This window comes from Neomonachus schauinslandi, chromosome 11 (assembly GCF_002201575.2).
Source record: "Neomonachus schauinslandi chromosome 11, ASM220157v2, whole genome shotgun sequence".
NCBI classification, from domain to species: Eukaryota; Metazoa; Chordata; class Mammalia; order Carnivora; family Phocidae; genus Neomonachus; species Neomonachus schauinslandi.
The window spans coordinates 26,210,252-26,234,793 of NC_058413.1; the positions used below are offsets into that span (position 1 = coordinate 26,210,252).

At 45.0% G+C, this 24,542-nt stretch overlaps 1 protein-coding gene across 1 annotated transcript in view; it reads right to left on the reverse strand.

Moving 5' to 3' along the window:
* The window catches only part of KIAA1549L (KIAA1549 like), a 114,792-nt gene that overhangs the window by 80,168 nt on the left and 10,082 nt on the right, over positions 1-24,542 (reverse strand). The window contains 4 exon segments of the mRNA XM_021684735.2: positions 3,980-4,151; positions 9,853-10,004; positions 15,961-16,020; positions 17,992-18,154. Of these exon segments, the coding sequence (XP_021540410.2) occupies positions 3,980-4,151; positions 9,853-10,004; positions 15,961-16,020; positions 17,992-18,154 (547 nt within the window).

A 24,542-nucleotide genomic window follows, 5' to 3' on the forward strand; every position in this document is an offset into this window, starting at 1 on the left:
CCCACAACTTTCCTAAACTCAGACCTCAATATCCCAATAGCAGCCCCCATATTCCAACAAGACCCCCCTTGAGGTCCCAACAGCACCCACTCAATATTCCATAACACATCCTTGATATCCCAACAGAATCCCCTCGATGTCCCAACAGCATCACCTCGATAGTCAAAGACGAATGAGATGTCGTATGTGCTTTCAGAGAGCTCAGGAGGGACAGGTGAAAACAACTCATCTGCCACATGTGATAAGGGCAGTGGAAGCATCTGGAACTAAGGGAGACAGGGTCAGGGGTGGCTTCAGAGGGCCAGGGGACATGAAGAATGGATCCTCCTGTGTGGCTGAAGCACAAGGTAGGAAGGAGAGAAAAAGAGGCTGGATGGCTGGAACAGGCGGTATGGGACCAGGTCGTGAAAGGACCTGAACTTTTGTTAAGTATCTGTGGTGAAGGGCTTGGAAGGCCCACTTAAGAAGTTCAAATTTTATTCTGTGGACAATGGAGAGACACCAAATATTTTTTGAATGGAGTAGATGTGAGATCAGAGTCATGTATTATGGTGACTCTAGTTACAGTATGGACAGTACATGAATGGCAGAATGACTGAGGTTGAGTCATTTGAGAAGGACCCACAAAGTCCAAGAAGAGACAACGATGAAATGGAGAGAAGGAAACACATGTGTGGGTTATTACAGAAGGGGCCGTGAAAGCAACAAAGAAGAGCCATGGAGGGACAGCAGCTTTGCAGACAGGTGTAGTCAAGCCTCTGATGATCCCCAGATGCTCATTTCCAAAACACGCCATGCATGTCCTAATCTGATTCAATCTCTCTCTCCTGCCCATGCTCTCCAACTTTCGACTGTTCCCCATCAACCACCATCGGCAAAGTCCCCACAGCCTCAACCTCTCCTCCTGATACTCCATTCACTTCTTGCTCTTAATAAAGCCAGCTCCCCTTTCCTGCCCCTTCCCAAAGTACCACAAGGCCTGGAAGTGAGGAGGTCCCGGGACTGACTGATCGGTCAGCATCGAGGATGGGTTGCGGACAGGAGAAGCAATGGAAACAATGAACTGGGTTTACATCTTCAGTGAATTATGGGGGACATCTGGGGATCTAGAGGTGACTGCAGCAAGGGGTAGGCAGCTTCAGAGGCTCTGGGATTTTGAGAGAGTAGAAGAAATGGTTTGGACAGAGCAGTGAAGCCTGAGGAGGACAGAAGCCCTACCAATCTTACAGTATTTCCCTCATCAGTTTGCAGAGTCTCAGTGTGTACTGTCGCACGCTTGCTCAAACTCCCCATACACAACCTCAGCCTCAGCTGCCAACCTCACCTCATTCTGTCCCAAGAGAGCAGAAACAATCACAGAAAATGTCCTCAGGCGTCCATGACCAAAGGGACCACCTGACTGGCACCCACACCCTCGGACTTTGCTTTCCCTCCTGGCGCACAGACTCCCTCATGGATTCTGACCGCTTTCACCTGGGTCACCTTGTCCACTTAAGGACTTCAAGACAGATCTTGTCTCTCTTCTTCACTGTCTATTTCTCCCTCTCCATTACAGTAACACATCAGTATTCAACCATACCCCATTATCTCCCATGTTCCTCTCCAGCAAGTGCACCCAATCTTCTCCCCTTTGCTGTCACTACATCCCCACCCCCGTTCTCTCCTCAATCCCCTCTGGCCAACCATCTCCACCACCTCTGCTGGGAAACCACTCTTGCCAAGGTCACCAACCATTGCCAAGTTTACCAAATCCAGTTCACCTCTGTCCTTATAGTATGTTGCCTCTCAAGAATAGAAGTTGACACCGTAGCTCACTTCCTTCCAGGACATTCCTTTCTTTGCTTATTTCTGGACCCTCCTCTCTTCCTGGGCTTCCTCCCATCTTCCTGGCTGCTCCTTCGCAGTGTCCTTTGCTGGCTCTAGCTCTTCCCTCCTGTGGATTCTCCAGTTATACTCATGGCTAATCTGGTTCATCTCACCTGCTCTCTTAGCTCTATTCATCACCTGTGTTGATGACTCCAGGGTTCTAGCTCCTGAGCTCTTCGTGGATATCTAACAGACATCTCAGCCCTAACGTGGCCAAACCAAACTCTCAATTCCGTCTCCCCACTCTTGCTCCAACTCCAATAAACCTCTTTCTCTCCCACCTCTCAACAAATGCCAGAAGCAGCACTCAAGCAAACACCTGGGAGTCATGCTTGATTCCTCTGACCCTTACCTCCACCCACCACCCACAGGATCCATTATCTTGCCCCTGAGCTCTGTCCCCCCCAAAGATCCCAAATCCATCCACTTCTCTGGTCTCTACCTCTAAAACCTTTGCCTCTCTCCTGGGCACCTGCCATGGTTTTCATTCCTGTCCTCTAGCTGGAGAGGGAGAAAGAGCTGAGGATGGAACCCTGGGGAACTCACATAAAGAGGATGCAGCAAAACCGATGAAGCAAGTAGCTGACCTGACCAGACATGGGGACGGAGCCCACAGGGAGGAAAGGAGAGAGGCAGAGAAGAAGAGACTCTGGGTTAAAAATGTCGTTTCAAAGCCGAGATTGCACAGGCTGGCCATCATTTCTAGGCAAAGTGTGTCTGTGAGAATGTGCAGGCCAAGAAGTGAATCTGCAACAACATGGAAGCCAGACTCACCCCGGATGAAGGCAAGAGATGAGCATGAGAGGAAAACCATGAGCTAAGAGTCAGGTTCTTTAGGAGTGTGGACACCAGCTAGGAAATCAATAGGGGATGAAATGCCGGGATGCTCAGCAGGCTGCCAAATCTAAAATGTCTACCACGTGGTCTCTCACCTTTGTCACCGACCCCCACCTCACTTTCTTTCTAAGTGTTGTTTGGGTCCCCAACACCTGGGTCACCACAGAGCCTCCTCACTAGTCCTGCTCCTCTCATCCTGGGCACTGCTGACAGGTGAAGCTCCCTAAATACTGCGTGGTTCTAATGACGCTACTCCCCTGCACAGAAATCCTCAATAGCTCCCCACAGCCCATCATATCATGCACGATCTCCTTCTCCTGTCATCCAAAGCCCCAGTCTCACAAGCAATACACCTTTCTGAGCTCATCAGCTCTTCCTTGTGTTTCTGCTCTCCAGGCAACTCGGATCCCTTGTTTTTCAAGCACTCCTGGCACTTCTCACCTCCCTTCCTTTGCTCACGTTGCTCCCTCCTTCTGGAATACACACCCTTCCTCTCCTCCTGCTGAAATCTTAGCATGTAACACAGTTGAAAACACATGTTTGAGGTCAGATAGATCCAGATTCATATCCTGGCGACCCAAGTACCAGTTCTCTCTAAAGTTAGTTAACTTTCCTGAGCCTACGTTTCCACATCTGGAATTTGGAGCCGAAGAAAGTTGCCCCGGGGAGAGGAGAAAGTGAGGAAAGCTACGTAAGGCAGCAAGCTCAGTACCTGCCGCAGAGGAGGCAACCATTGGTTTTCATACCCCTTTCTCCGTCCGTTCTTTCTGGGTGGCCCTTCAGAGCAGACTGTCCCTCCCCTGAGCCCCGGATCACTCTGCCTCCTCACTGCACTTTCCCACATTCTGCTCCTTTATATCTGCATTAACTCCTTCTCTGCTCCTTAAAGACAGTGACCAGGTCTTGCCCACTTCTGTGTGTCCGCCAGCACCGAGCACAGTTCATGCAGGACTCCGTAAATGCTTAGTGAATCAAATTATCTTTAATTCCCCTGCAGACAATATAATCTCAGCCATGGTGATTTTTCTAGGAGAAAGCGTGGGTAGGATTTGAAGCAGAGCAATATCATTATCATCATCCTAATATCCAAAACATATCCCTTACCCAAAACCTATAGCTTCAAACAACACAGGAAATAGTTGACTGATTTAAGAAACTTCTAGAACACATATATGTTTAGCTCCAGGTCCATTAACGTGAGTTTGGGGCATCACTTTAATTTGCAGGAAACATTTAATGGCGTTAAAAATAATGAATGGAAAGACTATCCCCTTACGGTCAGCTTGCAGAAGGACAACATGATGCAGGGTCAAGGCCATCCTTTGGGAGTCAATGGTGCTCAGGATCTTGGCAGCTGCAGTCCCCAGCAAAGGCTTCCCGTTGTACAGGGTGTAGTAAGTCAGCTCCGCTGGGTCCTTGGGTCCCGGCACCCGCTGCATCTTTACCATCTTTCAGAAAAAGAGAGGCCATGTTTATGGGGCATCTTGCACCAATCCTGCAATCACCTGGGCAATCCGCAGGCTCTCTCCCAATTGCTGAAGCCTTCCATGGCTAATAGGACCCACAACGTATATTTTAGACATCAACCTTTGTGTACCTCCCTATCACCAGCATCTCAAGAAGCCCTGCTATTGCTGGAGGGGGAGACAGGGAGGAGAAAAAGGGTTTGAAAATAGGAACATCTGGAAAGAACAGCTTGAGACTGGAGAAGAAAACGCTAAAATGGTGATGTCTTCCAGCCTCCAGAGAACCCTGGCCTCATTTGGAAATAGGCCTGCACATTAATTCAGGGCATGTTAGGTTATTCTCAAACAAGATTTCTAATTTCAAACTCCTGCAATTGCCAGAGAGGAAAAAAAAAGAACTTATATGTCTGTAATTCAAAAGATCTCTGACAAAAGCAGGACTTGGAGACTCAAAGTTCTTTTTCTAAAATAACCTTTGTTGCTTTTTCTCCCTGTACAAGTGATACATATTCACTACAGAAAATTTGAAAACACAGAAAAGCATTGGGACGCCTGGGTGGCTCAGTCAGTTAAGCGGCTGCCTTCAGCCCGGGTCATGATCCCAGAGTCCTAGGATCGAGTCCCACATCGGGCTCCTTGCTCAGTGGGGAGCCTGCTTCTCCCTCTCTCTCCCCCTGCTTGTGCTCTCTCTGTCAAATAAATAAAATCTTAAAAAAAAAAAAAAAGAAAACACAGAAAAGCATCAAGAAATGAAATAAAATAAAAGCAATTTGTAATCCCTCCACCCCAAGCTAACTACATTATTTTGGAGCATTTGCCTCTATTCTTTGTTTTTTCCACACAAACCTTTTATTTATTATTTTACGAAATTATTTATCATATTCTCTATATAGAATCACATATTGCTATTTTTACTTGCATCCTTAAGTGACCTTAAATGTAACAAAAGCATAAATGTTAACTTCTACACAGCATTCCAAAGCACACCTCATAAACTTACTTAGCAAATCACTTTTTGTCAAACACTTAAATTGTTATTCATTTTTCAGTATTGTAGCTAATTGATCATCATTATAAATACATAAAACATAAATTTTTATATCTACATAATGTTCTACTATATGCATGCCTCATAAACTCAACACTTCATTTTTGAACGGTTAGTTTGCTATCAAGTTTTCACAACTATAATTAACAACTGATAAACATTATAGTATAATCAAAAACTAATGATGTAATGTATGGTGATTAACATAACAATAACAAAATAAAAAAACATTATAGTATAGTATAGTATTTTCCAAAGTGTATATTACAGATTATGAGCTTCATAGGATATTAAAAGATATTACAGAAATGTTTATAGCAATATTGGTCACAACAGCAAAAAAAAAAAAAAAAAAACCCTGAAAATTCAAAAGTCACTAACAGTAGAATGGATTAATAAGTTATGGTATAGTCACAGAATGAAATATTATAGAGTAGTATAAATACTATGGCTATTTGTATCAATATGGGTGAATACAAAAGCCTGATAATGAGCAAAAGGAACAAATCACAGAATATAAAATTCAAACACAAGCAAAACCAAATGATGTACTGTTTAGGGATACACATGTGGATGGTAAAATCTACACAGGAAATACAGGTATGACTTAAAACAAAATTCAGAAGCACACTCAGCTCTGATAGATAGGAAGGGAGTATGTATAATCAGAGAAGACACATAAAAGGCTTCTGGGGTAAGGTAAGGGGAATGTTCTTATGCTTTGGGTTGTGGCTTCCTTTTATTAGTGTTCTTTGAAGCCTACCTGAGTTTATACTCCTGTGTATGTCTGTGTATGTCCTCACAAAGGAAGGTATCTGAATAGTCAACAAGCATATACAAAATGCTCAATGGGGAAATTAAAAGCAAAACCGCAAGACACCACTATCACCCAGCAGAATGATTGAAATAAGGGCTGACAACACCAAGTGTTGATGAGCATGAGGAGTAACTGGAACTCTATATCTGGTTGGTGGGAGTGTAAAATGGTAAACTTTGGGTAAAGGTCTAGCGGTTTCTCACAGAGCTAACATACACCCACCCTAGGAACCAGCAATTCTACTCCTACACACTCAAGAGAAATGAAAATACATGGTCATAGAAAGACTTGTAGAAGAATATGCATAGCAGCTTTGTTTATAATAGCTGAAAACTGGAAAAAGTCTGGGGGTCTCTCAACAGAAAAATGGGTAAACAAACTGTAGTATATTCATATAAGGGGATATTACTCAGCAATAAAAAGGAATAAACTCCTGAAAAACACAACATGATGATGAACCTAAAAACACTACATTGAGTCAAAAAAGCTTTATACAAAAGAGAATATACTTATGTATATGAGGTTCTAGAACAGTCCAAACTGATCTATGGTATGGAAATGAATATGTTATCGAATATAAAATAGTAACATAGCACACCATTAATTGTAGAACCTAGATGGTGAGTTTATTGGTGTTTGCGATATAATTTTTTCACTTTTGTGTGAGCTTAAAAATGTTCATAATAAATTGTTGGAGAAATATAGGTATTACTAAACATAAGGTTCTTATTGGCACTTAAATTTACGAACCAGTATGCTGAACAAAACTAAGGAATTTCTTTACTGCAGGTCTTTTTAGAGTCTTTGGTATGCCAATAGGCCTCGGGAATCTTCAAGAAGGGGCTACAGGATGAAGCCTTGCCCAAACTGATGTGGCCACAAAGCCCATTTGGCCCAGGGCACCTTATAGGACCATTTTTTTGGACACTCTCTGAGAAACACTGCTCCGTTCTCTCGTCTTTGTGTTCACCTCTATCTCCTCAAAATGAATTTCCAGGAGTAAGTTTGTGACTATCTAGGAGGTTCTTGTCTAAACTGCTCACTTGCCCTCCACAGTGGTCATTTCAAACCCATTTACTGGGTTTGAAAGTGCCCATTTCACTGCATCCTCACCCATACTGGATAGGACCATTATAAATCTTTGGTAGGTGAAAATGATAACTTGTGGTGGTTAAAATTTGCATTACTTTGATGGCAAATGGAGTTAAACATTTATTTTTTATTTATTTTTTAAAAAGATTTTATTTATTTATTTGAGAGAGAGAATGAGATAGAGAGAGAGAGCATGAGACAGGGGAGGGTCAGAGGGAGAAGCAGACTCCCTGCCGAGCAGGGAGCCCGATGCGGGACTCGATCCTGGGACTCCAGGATCATGACCTGAGCCGAAGGCAGTCGCTTAACCAACTGAGCCACCCAGGGTGCCCCTGAGTTAAACATTTAAAAAATGTTTACTCGTGGGGCCCTGGGTGGCTCAGTTTTTAAGCATCTGCCTTCGGCTCAGGGCATGATCCCAGCATCCTGGGATCAAGCCCTGCATCAGGCTCCCTGGTCCACGGGAAGCCTGCTTCTCCCTCTCCCACTCCCCCTGCTTGTGTTCCCTCTCTCGCTGTGTCTCTCTCTGTCAAATAAATACATAAAATCTTAAAAGAAAATTTTTACTGGTCATATGTATTTCTTCTTCAGACTCAATTTTTCAGATATGTTCACTAGAGAAATATCTTTACATTCCAGACATATACATTTCCGTATTTATGAAAGTGGCTCATCTTTTAAAATTATCTGAGCCCAGCAAAAAGGCCTCTGCATGGAAGGAAGATGTAAGCTATGTAGAGTGAATTTTATTTGGGAAATTCGGGCATGTCATTCCTGTCCCTTCTGGGAGAGGAGGTAAGGACACTGTTAGTACAACCAGGTAGAAGGTGAATGGGCATTCAAATATTCAATAACTTCACTCAATTTCAATTTCAATTTCGTAGCGAATTCTTCTTACCAAGATTTCTCCAAGGGTGATGTGAGAAGGTGATCTACAGACTTAAAGTAAGGATTTGCAGAAATAAATCTCTACTTACTTCACTCAGACTTTCCAGGCGGTTGTGGAGCCAAGCACATCGAGTACTCAGAAGAAATGAGGAAAGACTACCTTGATGGGCTCTTTTCGATATGTAAAATGTGTTAGGTTTCTTAGGTTTACAAATAACACCAGGATTATAGGGCCGTTCTTTCTCCCCCGTCAGCTAGGCAAATCCCATTTCACTGTCTGAGTCTCAATGGGTTCCTGTTATTTGGAGAAGCGTGACTTATAGGGCTCACGTGGACCCCACAAACGGTAAATCATAACCTGGCACGAGAACTTAACCATGTCTTTACCTGGTCCCAGGCTGTCACAGACCACAAAGACTTAGACGGAAAGCAACATCTAATAGGACAAGGGGCCCGATTCACCAACTGTCAATGGAGGACCTCGAGTCTCCCTCAGGGGCATGATGCTTGACTCAGGCAGGGAAGTGTGTTCCAGAAAACAGGTTGTTTGTACTTTCAGAATTGCCTGGGGGCACGATCTGCAGACAGATTAGAGTAATGCCTGTAATTTCCTTTAAAACGCTTCCTCTTAGACACTGGGATATCAAGCATATGTGTTTGGGTTAAGTTACACCCTCCATGTGGCAATTGCCAATCACGAGTTCACACCCCAGGGGCAGTCTGCTAGATTCCAATTAGGAAGCTCACACTCTGGAGGCAGCCACCAGCCCTGCTTCTGTACTTTGACACCTTGCTCCACAGAGCTTTGCTAATTAGCATAACAAACATTAGCCATCCGTTCTCAGCTTCGGCGAAATCAGTGGTATTCAAGATATGTGGATTGGCTAGAATGTGCTAGAGATGCTCCCACTCTGGCTTGAACGGAATAAAGAATCTAAAGAAGCTTGGCGCCTCTGCCTTGGGATGGTCCTGGTGTCTGTCGGGCTCCCTCTGAAGCCGACTCTGAGTTGAGTGCTTGTAGCTTAGCTGGGAGGCGCAAGGAACTGACTGACAGGAGGTGACCCAGGGCGGTGGGAGGGAACTAGCATGAGGTACATTATTAATCTAGTTACCACAGCAGGCAGCTAAAGCTTAACTCCGTGGGAAAGCTCTGGCAATTACTGAACACATACGTTTTCGGAATTCCCCTAGCCAGGGAGCAAGAGGGCTGTCGTAGGCACACCCCCCACCGCTCATGAACTCGCAGGCACTTGCGGCCAGCTGCGGCATGGACCAAGTGGGTTCTGGCATCTCAAGAGCTGCCCTTCGATAAAGATGCATTCGACAGAAATGGGAAGGGGGTTTGGGCAGTAGAGTCTGCTACAGCTCCCTCACCTCAGTCCCTGTGCGGTCCCCTGTCCGTTACGAACGTGGGGGGGGCTCTGTTTGTTGAAACTGGCTAATTAAGGATCACAGAATCCTGCCCCTGGAAAATTGATTGGTGTGTCTGCCAACCACAGGAGTGGTGGCGAGAGGCCTGAAGGCCCCGAGCTCTGGGACTCCCTCCAGTCTCCAGAACAGGTTGGGGAGTAGTCAGTCTGTGCTTGCTTACTAATAACTTTTGTTTAATAAATACGTGCCTGTGTACAGAATTTGTTCTGAAGCCTCAGAGTCTAGGAGGGAGACAGGGGAGTAGCTCACTCTCACCCTCCTCCATGATTCTGATGGTCATGACCATGAGCCCCACACCCTAAGAGCCATGTTGATGAAATGCTCCTCTGCACACAGCATGGTTTACTTAGTCTCAGGACACTCCCACACATTTATCAGAAGACCCCAGTGGCTTGGCACATACCCACCTGCACAGTGTAGCTTCCCAGGGTGGTGGCCCGTTTAAACCGCCGGCCTTGTTGCTGGGACATCATGAAGAGCTGGGCCAAGCGCTGCTCCATGACCCGGGCGAAGCTCTGGTTGTGCAGGCCCACCAGCGAATTGTCCACGCCCTGGAGCACTGTGGAGGCAGAAGGCAGAAGGGCTGCTCAGAGGACAGACTGCCCGCTGACTCAGAAACCACAACCACCCCTGGCACTGCACTGGCCACGAACGGCCATGGGCCCTATCTCATGTCAGGCCTTGGCCATCCTTACCTCATTTCACCCTCACAACAGCCCCAGGAGTTAGGAATCACTGTCCTCATGTTATAGATGCTGAAAGGTTATGTGACTTGTTGAAGGTCATGCAGCTAGTAACCGGCACAGTGCGGTCAGGTCGAGCCCATGCTTCCGTACCTCCAAAGCCTGGGCTCTCTCCTTCGCAAGCTGTGACGTGCCTAATGCTGTTGTATTTAATCCAAACCTTATTTAAGATGTTACGTGTTGCTAGAGACACATGGGAATAGAGCACAGCTGCAGGTATGACTAACTGGAACCTTCACGGGTTCCCACTCAGAAGGCCTGGCTCAGGGCTACCCTTCCCGCATCTTCCCTTCTCAGCAGCTTTGCTAAGGCATCGGAGCTCCATCCTGCAACTCAGCTCCTCACACCCAGACAAGCCACCCTGTTCAGTGTCCTCATCCCTCCCTCCTCTATGGGGTCCCTTGAGGACGCGCCCCTAAGTGGCCCGCAGCCTCTCAGGTACTCCCCCATTCAAGAGCAGGACACTGTAATAGAAAAGAGTGGGCGGGCACTTGCCAGTTGTGGGACTCCAGGCAAACCATTGGCCCTTTCTGAGTCCGAGGCCTTGTCTGTAGAAAGGGAGTAGGAAAGTCTATTCCTCATGGGCTGTAAGGTTGAAATGAGACAAGACGTATAAAGCAGCTTAGCACAACGTTTGGTGCACAGAAGGTAAATGAATCTCCTCTTTCCAGCCTTCCTCCACGGCTGGGTTTCTCCTATAACCTGGGCTATCTGGGTAGGTAAGGCATTAATGATGGACCTCCAGGCAATGGCTAGTGCATGCATGGAGGAGACCTCCATGAACACCAGGACCATCCTAGGACTGAAAAGGTCACTTACTACGGGAGCGACTCCCTTTTGCCATCTAAAACCCAAAGCCCAGTCCTTCCTCCAAGTCCCTTGGGAAATACACGTCACCCCAAACACACAAACACTGCCTCCAAACACAGTCAGCCCTGAAGTCAAAAAGGCTAAAAAAAATTCTCATTTTTATTTAAAGAGACAAAAACTTACAATGGGCTGGGGATGTAATACAAGATTTTTCATTCAACAGAATTTGTTCCACCACAGTCAAGCCAAGGGCCATTAGGACCACCCATCTACAGGGATATGGAAATAGCCCAAAGAGAAAGCGCCTGTTGTTACTGTGAGCGTGTTCTGAGCAGGGCCAGAATGAGCAGCATGATGCAGAGGATGACGCTGAAACCGATCAAGAGAAAAATAAAACCCACAGTTGAGTCTCCGAAATTACTTCTTTGAAGCCACAATTGCCAAATAATCCCCATGGAGGGCATAAAGCGGCTCTCTTCCTAGGGCCCTTGTGAGGGACTCCCAGCTCATCTGTCAGCAGAATTCCTGCAAACGGAGATAAGACACGTCGGCACTGTTCCCTCCGTGGCAGGTCCCGGAGAGGCCCCTCAGAATCCACCTTGACGCAGCTGTCAGGCTGAGGAAGGGCCAGCCTACCTCTTGGCCCCAGAGAGGAGAGCCACGTTCTTGCTGCTTCAAACATGTGTCTCTAGTAAAACTACACAACCACTGCTGAAAGATTACTTTTTTTTTTCTTTTTAAAATCGGCTCGAGCCACGCCCAGCATGGAGCCCAACGCAGGGCTTGAATTCACAACCCTGAGATCAAGACTTGAGCTGAGATCAAGAGTCGGACGCTTCACCAAATGAGCCACCTAGCACCCCTGAAAGATGACTTCTAAGTTGGCCTCTCCTGACTACCAGACAAGAGTCAGAGTGGGGACACAGGACAGTCAGAGCGCACCATCATGGGTTACTCTAAGGGGATCCCAGCAATGACTCAAGGGCAGACATCAAAGAAAGGGACAGTCAAAGCCCCCAGGTGATGAAAAAGTTCCAAAAATAGGGAGTGGTGACGGCTACACAGCACTGTGAATGTACTTAATATCACTGAATTGTACATTTATACATGGTTAGAATAGTAAATTGCATGTTATGTGTATTTTACCCCAATTTTTTAAATTGAGGGAAAACAAAAACCAAACCAAACCACAGCCTTCAGGGAGGTGCAGGAGGCCATGGGAACCTCCCACAGAGCTACACGGAACCTACAGCCGGACAGTTCCCACACGCCTCACCACTCTGTCTGCAAAGAGAATGTGCCCCCCGACCCCCCAGAGGCAGCTGGAGAAGAACTGGGGGTTGGAGCCAGGGGTCTGGCTTACTGAGTACACTTGGGCAAGTCGCTTAGTTCCTCTGGACCCTGGTTCGTCGTCTGAAAACACAGGGATTATAATCTACTTCTGATTGTGTCATGGTGGAGAACAAACACTTTTATAAAAAAAAAAAATGCTTTGAGCAGAGTGCTGCCAGGCACCTGAGAGGGTGCCCGTAAATGCCAGCTGATGTGGTTGCTCAAATGTGCCCCTTCTTGGTTAGACACATTTTTCCCAGAGGAAGAAATAACTGTGTTCTAGGATGGTGGCCCGTTTCCTTTCCCCTGAGAAGTGCAGCGGGCCCCAGGCTCCCCGCCCTCTCTGCCCACCTAGAAGGGACTAGAAAGGGGCGTGCATCTCTCAGAGCAGCCCAGAAGCAGGAGGGGAGCTTGGACGCTGGCCAGGTGCCCAGGAGGACAGTAGCCCTTCAGCCCGTCAGCCAGGGCCCTGGCCACCCACCCTTAGCCACCACTGACTCAGCTTCCAGGAAGCGGGCAAGTCCCCCGCTGTGTTCATAGGAGCTCTCCAGAAGGTTTAGTGGCTGTGACATCACTCGTCTCTTAGTCCTTCTTTATTTACAACTGCACTGGACTCTAAAATTCCAACAATCAGCTCGGCCTGGTTCAGCTTCCTATATTGAAGCTGAACTGTTCCGTGTGTGGTTGAATCCCATACCTTCAGAGCCTATCTTCTCAGCAACTATCTTCTCCTTCCACAGGTGACAGCATGACACCCAGAGGACCTGAGTGACCTGCTCAAGGACATATTAGGTTAGCAGCAGCTAGGCTGAGACCAGAAGAAATCCTGAGACTGCTGGGTCTGGGATATTCTGATGCTGGTGATGCAATAAAGACAACTGGATAAACCTAAGATGAACTCTGACCTCTGTGAGGCAGCAATATTGTGTCTGTGAGTCTCTATCCTGCCCCATCTATACAACCCTGACCACGGGATCAGAGACAGCAGAGGGGGCTGCACGAAGCACCCTAACTAAGCCACTGTTTTTCCACCAGGGAGGGGAGAAGTGTATAGAGTGCAAAAATGTATTTTTTTAAAAGATTTTATTTATTTGTTTGAGAGAGAGAGCGCGCGTGTGTGCATGAGCGGGGGAAGGGCAAAGTGAGAGGCAGAGAATCCCAACCAGACTCCATGCTGAGCATGGAGCCGGATGCGGGGTTTGATCTTATGAGCCTGAGATCATGACCTGAGCCAAAACCAAGAGTCGGATGCTTACCTGACTGAGCCACCCAGGCGCCTCAAAATAGATTTAACGTAAGTTTAGTGGGAAAGCAGGTGGAAATATGTTAGGGTTTCATAGTACCAACAACAGAAAGGAAAGTTGCTCCCCATCCACTGAGCGGTTGGCAATGAGCAGAAGACAGAGTACTCATGTCGGATATTTGGGAACGAAGGGTAGAGGGGTTTCAAGGAGCTGTGCCTCTGAGCCAGATGAACAAAGCTATCTTCATCTCAGGTCCCAATCTCCTACCCCTTCTGTAAATGATGGCCAAAGGCTGGTGGTGGCTGCACGTGAGTGTAGAAAGTGGGTCCCGAGCGAAAGGGAAGGAAGGAGGATCATGCTGAGACTGGTTCTCGCCCCTTCCGCTGGCACTGAGGCAACTAGCCCCAAACCCCATGATGGGGCCACCGTTTACTCTGATTACCAGCAGCAGTAACAGCAACAACATAAGCAAATGAGGGTCCATCAGCGGGTGGGCAGGGGGTGACGTCTTAGCATGATTTTGTGAAGGTTATGTCACTAAAACAGAGTCAGGGCAAGACCCAGGTACACAAGGAGGTTGTCAAGGACAGCCTGTGTTTAAGGGCAGATGTGTTACCATTTAATGTAAAACTTACAGTTAATAGGAGAGACATCTGCAGGTTAAAAAGCAGCATTCCTGGTGGAGGAAACGTGATTCTGGAAGTGTTACATAACCTGCTGGTTCAAAAATGCATCTCCCTCCTGGGCATAAACTCTGGTTTGTTTGGTTTTTTTTAGAGAGAGAGCACCAGGGGGCTTGGTGGGGTGAGAAGTAGAGGCAGAGGGAGAGAGAGAATCTCAAGCAGACTCCATCCCAGCCCAGAGGTCGATGCAGGACTTGATCTCACAACTCTGAGATCATGACCTGAGCCAAAACCAAGCGTTGGATGCTTAACCGACTAAGCCACCCAGGCGCCCCTTTTTCCTTTTAAAATTTCTTTAGTTTGCCTTCTTAGCAGGTAAAATAATCTCTGCATAATCATGGCTCTGTGGGGGAGAAAGAAATGCGATTTTCTGCAATTTCAGAGGTTTTGAGCAGGCCTCCTTGAGCAGGAGGTGCGTGCTCCTTTGTTAGGACTCTAGGCAATAGCCTAGCCTAGCTACTGCTTGTTCGGGACAGCATGTGAGGGAGGGGATGGGGCAGGGATGAAGGCAGGGAGGTTGCAGACAGGCTTGCTCAGGCACATCCTCCATGACTTGTAGGATCTTCCTCCCTCTTTGTTATGCGCTGAATTGTGTCCTCCCAAAATTCATATGTTCAAGTCCTAACCCCCCCACCCTGTACCTCAGAATGGGACTGTATTTGGAGACGAAGCCCTAAAAGAGGTGATTAGGGCAAAATAAGGTCATAACGGGTGGGCCCTAATCCAACATGCTGGGTGTCCTTATAAGAAGAGAAGATAAGGGGACACACATACACACACACACACACAGAGGGAAGACGTAAAGGAAAGATGGCCATCTACAAGCCAAGGAGAGAGGCCTCAGAAGAAATCAACCTTGCTGACACTTTGATGTCAGACCTCCAGCCTCTAGAATTATGAGAAAATAAACTCCTGCTGCTGAAGCCCCAAAAGTCTGAGGTACTTTGTTATGGCAGCCCCACCAAGCTAATACCCTCCCCTGCCCCCCTCCACAGACAGCTGGGCTGGTCACTTCTCCCACAAACATCTGTCTTCTCTCTTTGCTCACAACCCTTGCTTCTGTAAGATTTCCAGAGCAACTGTCTGGCTTTGGAAAAACACAAACAAGAACTTTCTTTTGCTGTTTCATAAAGCTCAGCTGGGAAATGTCAAGGAAAAAAAGAAAATGTCACCCAAACACCCTTCTACTTCCATCCGCCCTCACTGTCAGGACACGCCTGGGCTCTACCAGGATTAGTGTAGGTGTGGGGCATGTGCCAGGGGAGAGAGAAAAGTGCATGCCCAGCATTCTTCTGCCTTTCACTGGGGTTTTGTAGGGCAGTGCGGAAAGGCTTACCATCTTTAAATAAACAACCATTCCCATGGACGTCCACAGGTTACCGCCATACCTTCTGATTGGTCTACGGTTTGCAAAGAGGAGGCCAGTGGACTTTACAGGTTGCTGTTTTGAATGGTTATCTAAGATTCACCTTCAGTGGTATCTTTTCTTAGCTTACTTTACCCACTTCTGGTCCTATGGAAGTAACTCCCTGACTTATAAGACAGGACCAAGGAAAAGATGCTGATATTATCACTGAATGGCATGCAGTTTTAATTATTATAATTATAAATATTTTTTAGTTTTTGGGTCTTCTTTTGACACGCAGTTTTAAAAGAACAAACCAACCTGATAGGGGGAAAAAAGGAGTAAAATAAGAGATTACCTGTAATTACCCAATAGTCTCTAGTTGTTTCTGATATATCAAGGTTGGGATATTCCAGCGCTAAAACAAATAAGAAACACACCAAATTACTTTCACGGGTTTTATATGCAAATATTATTAAGGAAAATGGACACATAGGTGACAAAGTATCAAACATCTAAATTCGGCTTTAACATTCTCGGGGAACTCCAGGACATACAGGCCAAAACTATCTTGCTGTTCTGAAAAGTAAAATACTCAGGAAAGGGCTAACTTTCAGATGAAGAGTTTTCTAGGGTTTGTGAATTTCTGCTCTTTCTACTTTCTTCCATCAAAAGCTTCTTAAGTGGAATGTCTTCATTCTCAAGACCCACAGCTTTCTTCGTGAAAATTACCCAACCATCACTAATGTTTTTAGGAATGATCATCTCTTGAATGGATTTTTCAAGGACTAAGTGTATTATTAGCCAAATGTTTGTGACAAACGGTCCCGTATGTCTGCAGATATAGTGACCATAAGAGTTAATTCATGGAAAGGGTTTAGCGCAGTGCCTGGCATATAGTAAGTGCTCAATAAATCTTGGTTGTAATTATTAGACTATCAAGAGGAGGGATGCCTGGGTGGCTCACTGGGTTAAGGGCTGCCTTCGGCTCAGGTCATGATCCTGGGGTCCTGGGATTGAGCCCCACGTCTGGCTCCCTGTTCAGCGGAGAGCCTGCTTCTCCCTCTCCCTCTGCCTGCCACTCTGCCTACTTGTGCTCTCTCTCTAACTCTCTGTCAAATAAATAAATAAAATCTTAAAAAAAAAAAGAATATCAAGAGGAAAGAAAATAAATTCTTCACATGCTGTCATGTGACATAATGAATGCCATCTTTCATGAGATCATCTTTTCCATAAAATACAGAGTCATCTTTCCTTACTACATGGAAATTCACAAAAACCTGCCATTAAACATTCAAAAAAAATTTCTTAGTAGCTACTGTGTGCTAGGTACATCCACACACATAATTTTATTTATTTACAGGATCAAATGTAACCACAGAATGAAATAGAAGCAATCGTGCTAACATGTGTTTAAAAAAAACAAAAAAAAAACCTTGACCAGTGACCTTGAGAAATGTATTTTTTTTAAAGATTTTATTTATTTATTTGACACAAAGAGAGACACAGTGAGAGAGGGAACACAAGCAGGGGGAGCGGCAGGCAGAGGGAGAAGCAGGCTTCCCACTGAGCAGGGAGCCCGATGCGGGGTTCGATCCCAGGACCCTGGGATCACGACCTGAGCCGAAGGCAGACACTTAACGATTGAGCCATCCAGGTGCCCCGAGAAATGTATTAACAATTAAATTTAACAGCACAAATCTTGACTTCCTTTGGCTGCCAAGTAAGCGTTTGGGTACAAAATGTAGGCTGCATTATCTTCCGAGTCTATGCCTGCTGCATGGTAATGAGGATTATGTAACTGAAGCATCAGAGGAAGGCAGGCCACGGGGCTGACTATGGGGTCTTCATCCAGTGAAGCCACGATGCTGATTGCAAATGAGTTGCATTATGATGTTTATAGCCAAGGCAAGGGCCGAAGGCCAGGCAACATTTGCTGATGCAGAAGTGGGAGAAACCATCACAACCCAGATTGCCACAAGGACAGACGCCCTATGGGACAATTACTGTAAGTTCAAAGGCAGACTGCTTGGGTTCAAACCCCAGGTTCCATGTCTCGTTAGTTATGTACGAGTGAGCATCTTGTGAACCTCTTGGAACTTCAGTTTTCTCCTTTGTGAAGTGGGGCTCATTCTGTACTACCTTATAGGGTGCTTTGCGAGGATTCGGTGACATAAGATATATGAAGGGCAAAGGCGCCTAGCGAGTGCTTACTTCCAATGTGCAATAAACTTGTCATCAATTCAATCCCGGTTTATCACCAATTCCAGTTATTTTATGATAAAAGAGTTTTATGTGCCCAGCACAATAGGTGTTCGTTAAATGGAGAAAGGACCCCCGGGGGTAGTGGGGGAAAGGCAGCGTCCCCGTGGGGCATGGACATACTCACGTTCGGCGATGGTGAGCGGCGGGTAGGTGAGGTAGAACCCAACCAGCTCAGCCGAGAGCTGGCGGAGGAGGCTGCTGGCGACCGTGCCGTTGAGGAAGGAGCTCCGATTGCCCACCACGTACACCAAGGTGACTGTCTGGGAGGCATTGGATGTGCTCACAATCTGAATCGACACAGGAGGAAAGGGGAGGGAGACATGCCACATAAGATGAGGGTCTGTTTCATGGAGGCCGTGGGAGAAGTTTAAGCAGAAGTTGAGGGGAGAAATGAAAGGGAGATGAAAAAGAGCAAGGAAGAGACAAGAATAACAACACTCGTCATTTATGGATTGTTGACTGTGTGCTGGTTATCGTGCTCAGGGCGCGTGGTCTCATTCAATCCTCACCACAGCCCTGTGAGGTGTATCCAGTTAGGACTCCATTTTACAGAGGAGGAAACTGAGGCCCAGAATGATCAAGAGACTTGCCCACGATCACACAGATAATAAGTGACATAGCCAGGATTCGAACCCAGGCAGTCTGACTTCAGGTTTCTAACAGGTGTGTGTTTCTTTTCCAGGGGCTAAATAGCCTCAGGTTACTTTTATGGTTCTGAAAATACAAAATCAAGCATCAAAATGTTAAATCTATGAGGGCTCAACTGCTCAGAGAAAGCCTGAGTTAAATTCTGGGGGAATCTTTTAGTTCCTACCCAGCTGATCACCATGCTTAGGGAACAGAGTGATTAAACCTGATTCCAAAAGGAATTCAGAAATATAAAATAGCCTCTTCAGAGAGTGATTACATTTCCTGTGACCTATTAAATTCAATACAGAACATGTAAATATTACTATGAGATGGTGTGGTTTTCTTCTCGAATTTTGTCGAAGTCAAAATTCGAGAATGTAACCACAGAAGGAAATAGTTTTTTAGTCACTGGAAAATGCAGTTTTCTGGGTCAATGTATGGACAAAAATAGCCCACAGATGAGATGTGAAGAACAGATGCAGCAGGAAGTCATTCAATTGGGTGAGACAGTGTGGGCCTCTGTCTTGGCGTCTGCACCTCCCCCTTCCAGATTCACCTGCCACCCACCCACCCTCATTTGGTTCCACATCCCCAGAGGCAGCCCCTTGACCACCTCAGCGGGCTCCTTTCCCTCCAGCTCCAGCTAAAAGGATCTCGGGAGGATGTGGGAGAGTGGGAGGAGAGGGAGGTCCGAGAGTTGGTGTGTGTGTGGGAGCGACCGCTGGCTTCCCATAACTGCTCCGTCCCCTGGCCCTAGCAGGCCCCAAGACTTACAGCCTCGGGTACTGTACTCGCCCTGTGGTTTCCCTAGAGTCTGCCCACACTGCTGCAAAGGGCCCCTTTTATTAGACTTTCTTCAAATTACCTTCATCTGAGTGTGCCCTCTCTTCCTATAGGGAGCTGACTGAAATCCTGTTTTTCCCAGACCTGTATGCGTTCAGACATAAATATCCCTGCAACTTTCCTTTGAAATGTTATTTTTAAGAAGATTGTCAAGAATAGCTTCTTCACATTATTTCCCACTTTTCCCCATAAGTGGAAGTTGCTATTTAATTCTCTACCACAGAGATTTATGATACACCGAGTCAACTCTTCTAGTCAACTCTTGCTCTCCTCTCTGAAAGTATTTTGGGAATATGGTTGAGCCACAGGTATTCATGCCTCTTTCCCAGGGTACCGAAAAGAAAGGTACTTCTTTCTGAACAATCCAAAAGACCTCTCCGTACTGCCACCTAAAAAAAATAATAACTAAAATAACTTTTCAACCATTATCTCTAGCGTGAACATTCTATTTTTTGCTTTTCAACAAAACGAAATCTCACTGGTTCCCAAAGAAGCCTACAGAACTTGCAGTATGGATACCTCTACGCATACTACATTTGATCAGGTAAATTGTAACTTTTTAAAAAAAATTTAGCAAAATACACATAAATTTTATCCCGCTAACCATTTTAAGTGTACGGCTCATTGGCATTAAGCACATTCACAGTGCTGTGCTACCATCACCACCAATTTCCCAAACTGAAACTCCGTACCTATTAAACAACTCTCCATTTCTTCCTCTCCCCAACCCCTAAAAGCCACCATTCTACTGTGTGTCTCTATTAATTTGACAAAATTAAACACCTTTTATAAGTGGAATCCTATAGAATTTGTCCCTTTGTGACTGGCTTATTTCGCTCCGCATAATGTCCCCCAGGTTCGTCCATGTTGTAGCATGCGTCAGCATTTCCTTCCTTTTTAAAGATGAAGAACAGTCCATTGTATGTATATACCACATTTCTTAGCCATTCATCTGTGGATGGACACTGGGTTTGCTTCCACCTTTTGGCTAATGTGAATGATGCCGCTGTGAACGTGGGTGTACAAATACCTGTTCAAGTCCCTGCTTTCGATTCTTTTAGGTATATACCCAGAAGCAGAATTGCTAGATGTTTAATTTTTTAAGGAACCACTATACCGTCTTCCACAGAGCTACAACATTTGAGCTCACCAGCAGCGTATAGGGTTCCAGTTCATCCACATTCTTACCAACACTTGTTATTCTCTTTTTTTAATAATAGCCATCCTAACAGATGCGAAGTGCTTTCTCATGGTTTTGATTTGCATTTCATGATGAGTCCTATCGAGCCTCTTTTTCATGTGCTTATTGATCATCTGTAGATCTTCTCTGGAGAAATGTCTATTCAAGCTCTTTGCTCATTTCTTAAGTTGTACGGGTTCTTTATATATTCTAGATGTTAACCCCCTATCCAATATATGCTCGTCAAATATTTTCTCCTGTTCTGTAGGTTGCCTTTTGATCATCAGTTGTGTCCTTTGATCCACAGAAGTGTTTAATTTTGGTGAAGTCCAATTTATCTACGTCTTCTTTTTTTTTTTTAAAGATTTTATTTATTTATTTGAGAGAAAGAGAATGAGAGAGAGCACATTAAAGGGGGGAGGGTCAGAGGGAGAAGCAGACTCCCCGCCGAGCAGGGAGCCCGATGCGGGACTCGATCCCGGGACTCCAGGATCATGACCTGAGCTGAAGGCAGATGCTTAACCGACTGAGCCACCCAGGCGCCCTATCTACGTCTTCTTTTGTTGCCTATACTTTTGGTGTCATTTCCAGGAAATCATAGCCAAATTCAATACCATGAAATTTTCTCCTCTATTTTCTTCTAAGAGTCTTCTAGTTCTGGCTCTCAGGTTTAGGTCTTTGATTCACTTTGAAGTTAATTTTTGTATATGGTGTCAGATAAGGGTCCAATTTCATTCTTTTGTTTGTGGATATCCAGTTTTCCAATACCATTGGTTGAAAACACTGTCTTTTCCCCACTGAGTGGTCTTGGCACCCTTGTCAAAAATCATTTGACCATATATGCAAAGATTTACTGTTGCGTTCTCTCTTCTGTTTCATTCGTCTATATGTCTGTCTTTATGCCAGTACCACATAGTTCTGATTATTGTAGCTCTGTAGTAAGTTTTGAAATCAGAAAGCATGAAACCTCCAACTATGCTTTTCTTTTTCAAGACTGTTTTGGCTATTCATGGTTCTTTGAGATTCCATATGAATTCTAGGATGCATTTTTCTATCTCTGCAAAAAAAAATCACTGAGATTTTGATAGGGATTGCACAGAATCTGTAGATCGCTCTTGGCAGTACTGACATCTTAACAAAATCAAGTCTTCCAACTCATGAGCACAGATAATCTTTTTTTTTTTTTTTGGTCTTCTTTAGTATTCTCATTTTTTTTTATAGCTAAGAAAAGTGTGACCAATCTTGGTGGCTACTTAACACTAGCTTCATCAATAAGACGTTCACAGGCCTGAGACCCAGGTCATTTCAGTGTTCCCTGAAAGTCATGTCCTATCCCCAGTAGAAGCAGCCCCTACAGGGGGCACTTTCCCACTACCCCTTTACTCTTAGTCTCCTGTGGCTTCTGACATTCTCTTACTTCCCACTCACTCATGCCATAATTCATTTAGCTAATTAGACCTAAAAGAGGCTGGCAGAATGGAAGGCTATTGTTTTGCCTACCCAACATCCATTCTCCTTTTTTCTATGAAGGAGATTTCCTCGGGGAAACACCTCTTCTCTCCACCTGGGTTCATGGGCTTTGTTTGGGTGGGGCTTCCCTAAGTTCTAGGAGTGGGGATAGTCAGGCCTAGTTGATTGGGACATTATATCTCCTTGGCCACAGTTACTGCTTCAGAAATGGGCACATAGTCCAAGTGGGTCCAATGAGAGTTAATCCCAGGATTTTTACTGGAAGGCCACCATAAAAGGCACTTTGGTTCCATAAGACTGTGAGCAATAAGGATGAGACAAACCTGAAGGTGCCAGGGGCCACCATCCCTGGGCCTGAAGATGATACCAGCCCAGGCAAGGCCAAGAGACAAAGAGAGAACTTCTCGAAGAAATCGTATAAGCACCTGAACCAAACTGGGCCTGAAGGAAATATGCTGTGAACCTTTCAGTTATAGGAGCCAATTACTTCTTTTTGCTTAAGTCTTGTGCTTGGATTCTGTCATTCACAACCAAAAAGGTCCTAATTGAGTCTACTGCAATCTAGCCCCTAATACCAATGCTATACAAGTTTAAAAAAAAGTTGCTTTTTCAATGACTTTCTGAACAAATTAAATATTTATGTGGTCCAGAAAGAATCCAAGGTGCCCCGCAAATTATACTTAATACATTAAATGGAAAGTTATTAATTACAAAACCAGGTCCTGCAACAAGCCCAGGGGGATGGTTAGCGTGTAGCTACATATATGCATGATATAGGGACCTAGAGGGTTCCAAACTCCAGGCAACAAATGGGTTCTGGGCTTCCTGTCAGCCATGGCAAAAAGCAAAACAGGGTTAATGAAACAATTCGCCCAATTATCCATTCATTTCAAGACCTGCTGAAATGTTCAAGAGCATCTAAAATCTATTTAGATGCAATTTTCAAATTGTTATTGTCTTTTCCAAGGAAACTTTGTTACTTACTTTACAAAGTTTCATCGCATGGCCCACGACTATCATATAACACGACTATCATATAACACAGAGTGTCGTCTTCTTTTTTTTTTTTTTTTAAGATTTTATTTATTTGACAGAGAGAGACACAGCGAGAGAGGGAACACAAGCAGGGGGAGTGGGAGAGGGAGAAGCAGGCTTCCCACAGAGCAGGGAGCCTGATGTGGGGCTTGATCCCAGGACCCTGGGATCACGACCCAAGCCGAAGGCAGACGCTTAACGACTGAGCCACCCAGGCGCCCCAACACAGAGTGTCTTCTTAAGGCCAAAGGCAGCTTATTTATCTTGGTGTCTCTCCCAGTGCCTGATAAACAGCAGGTGCTCAATGGGCCTGTGCTTCCTGAAAACAATCAGAGTATGCTCTGCCGCCAAGCCCTAACTAGAATCATGCACCTGTGAGGATCACAAATCCAATCAGAAAGAAAACGATCTCCCACAAGGGAGCTGAGTCATACTTCTTACATAAATCTTACGTTTGTGACACATTTTTAGATCTTAATCTAATATGAACCGAATCATAATGAGATACTTCCATATAGACTTTGGATAAATCTAGAAAAGGAAAGCTGCTCGTTCAAATTAAATTGTATGCTTTCTACATCATATTGGCTTTGCTGATAATTCACTTATGCTAAATGTCAATTTCAAAACCACTGGGTTTAATTGCAAAGGATTTAGTTCGGTAAAAACAGAGACATTGGGTTGTACAGTTAATCAGAGAAATTTGGATGAATATCATTAAAAAGCATCTGTCTTGGGGCGCCTGGGTGGCTCAGTCAATTGAGTGTCGGACTCTTGATCTCAGCTCAGGTGTTGATCTCAGGGTCACGTTTAAGCCCTACACTGGGCTCCATGCTGGGTGTGGAGCTTACTTAAAAGAAAAAGCATCTGTCTTTAGTGGGATGTTAGTTATATAATTGCAAAAAAGTGGGTCTGAGAAAAGCTTTTGGTGGCACGTCTACTGTAAGTCAGGAAACTGAAATATAGCATACCAGGAGTGGGATTTTCCCAGGAAAAATTCATGTGTTTGCCAAAAGTTCCATAGTATAGCATAGTGTATAAGATTATGGGCTTTGACTCAAGTCCTTGTTTCCTTCTTTACCAACCGTGTGACTTTCTGGAAGTTTCTTAGACTCTCAGTTCCGTTTTTGAAATGGTGATAATAATACTTCAGAAGGATGTCTTGAGTATTATGTAGCAAAATATTTCTACAACACCTAGCACAGTCCTGGCATATAGTGAGCCCCAAATAGAAAATGTGTATATGTGTGTGTATGTGTGTGTGTGTGTGTGTGTGTTTAAACTAAGGTGATTGTTCATGTGGGTATCTAGAAAATAACTCAAAGCAAATCACAGGATAGGCAAATCTTGATGTGTTAGCTATTTAGAATTGACTCATTTTATGAGACATTCGATTCATTTTTATGGGACTGTATCTTATATGGTATATCTAGTTCAATTTTTAAAATAGTAAATATATTGGGGGCTCAGTCGGTTAAATGTCCGACTCTTGATTTCAGCTCAGGTCATGATCTCAG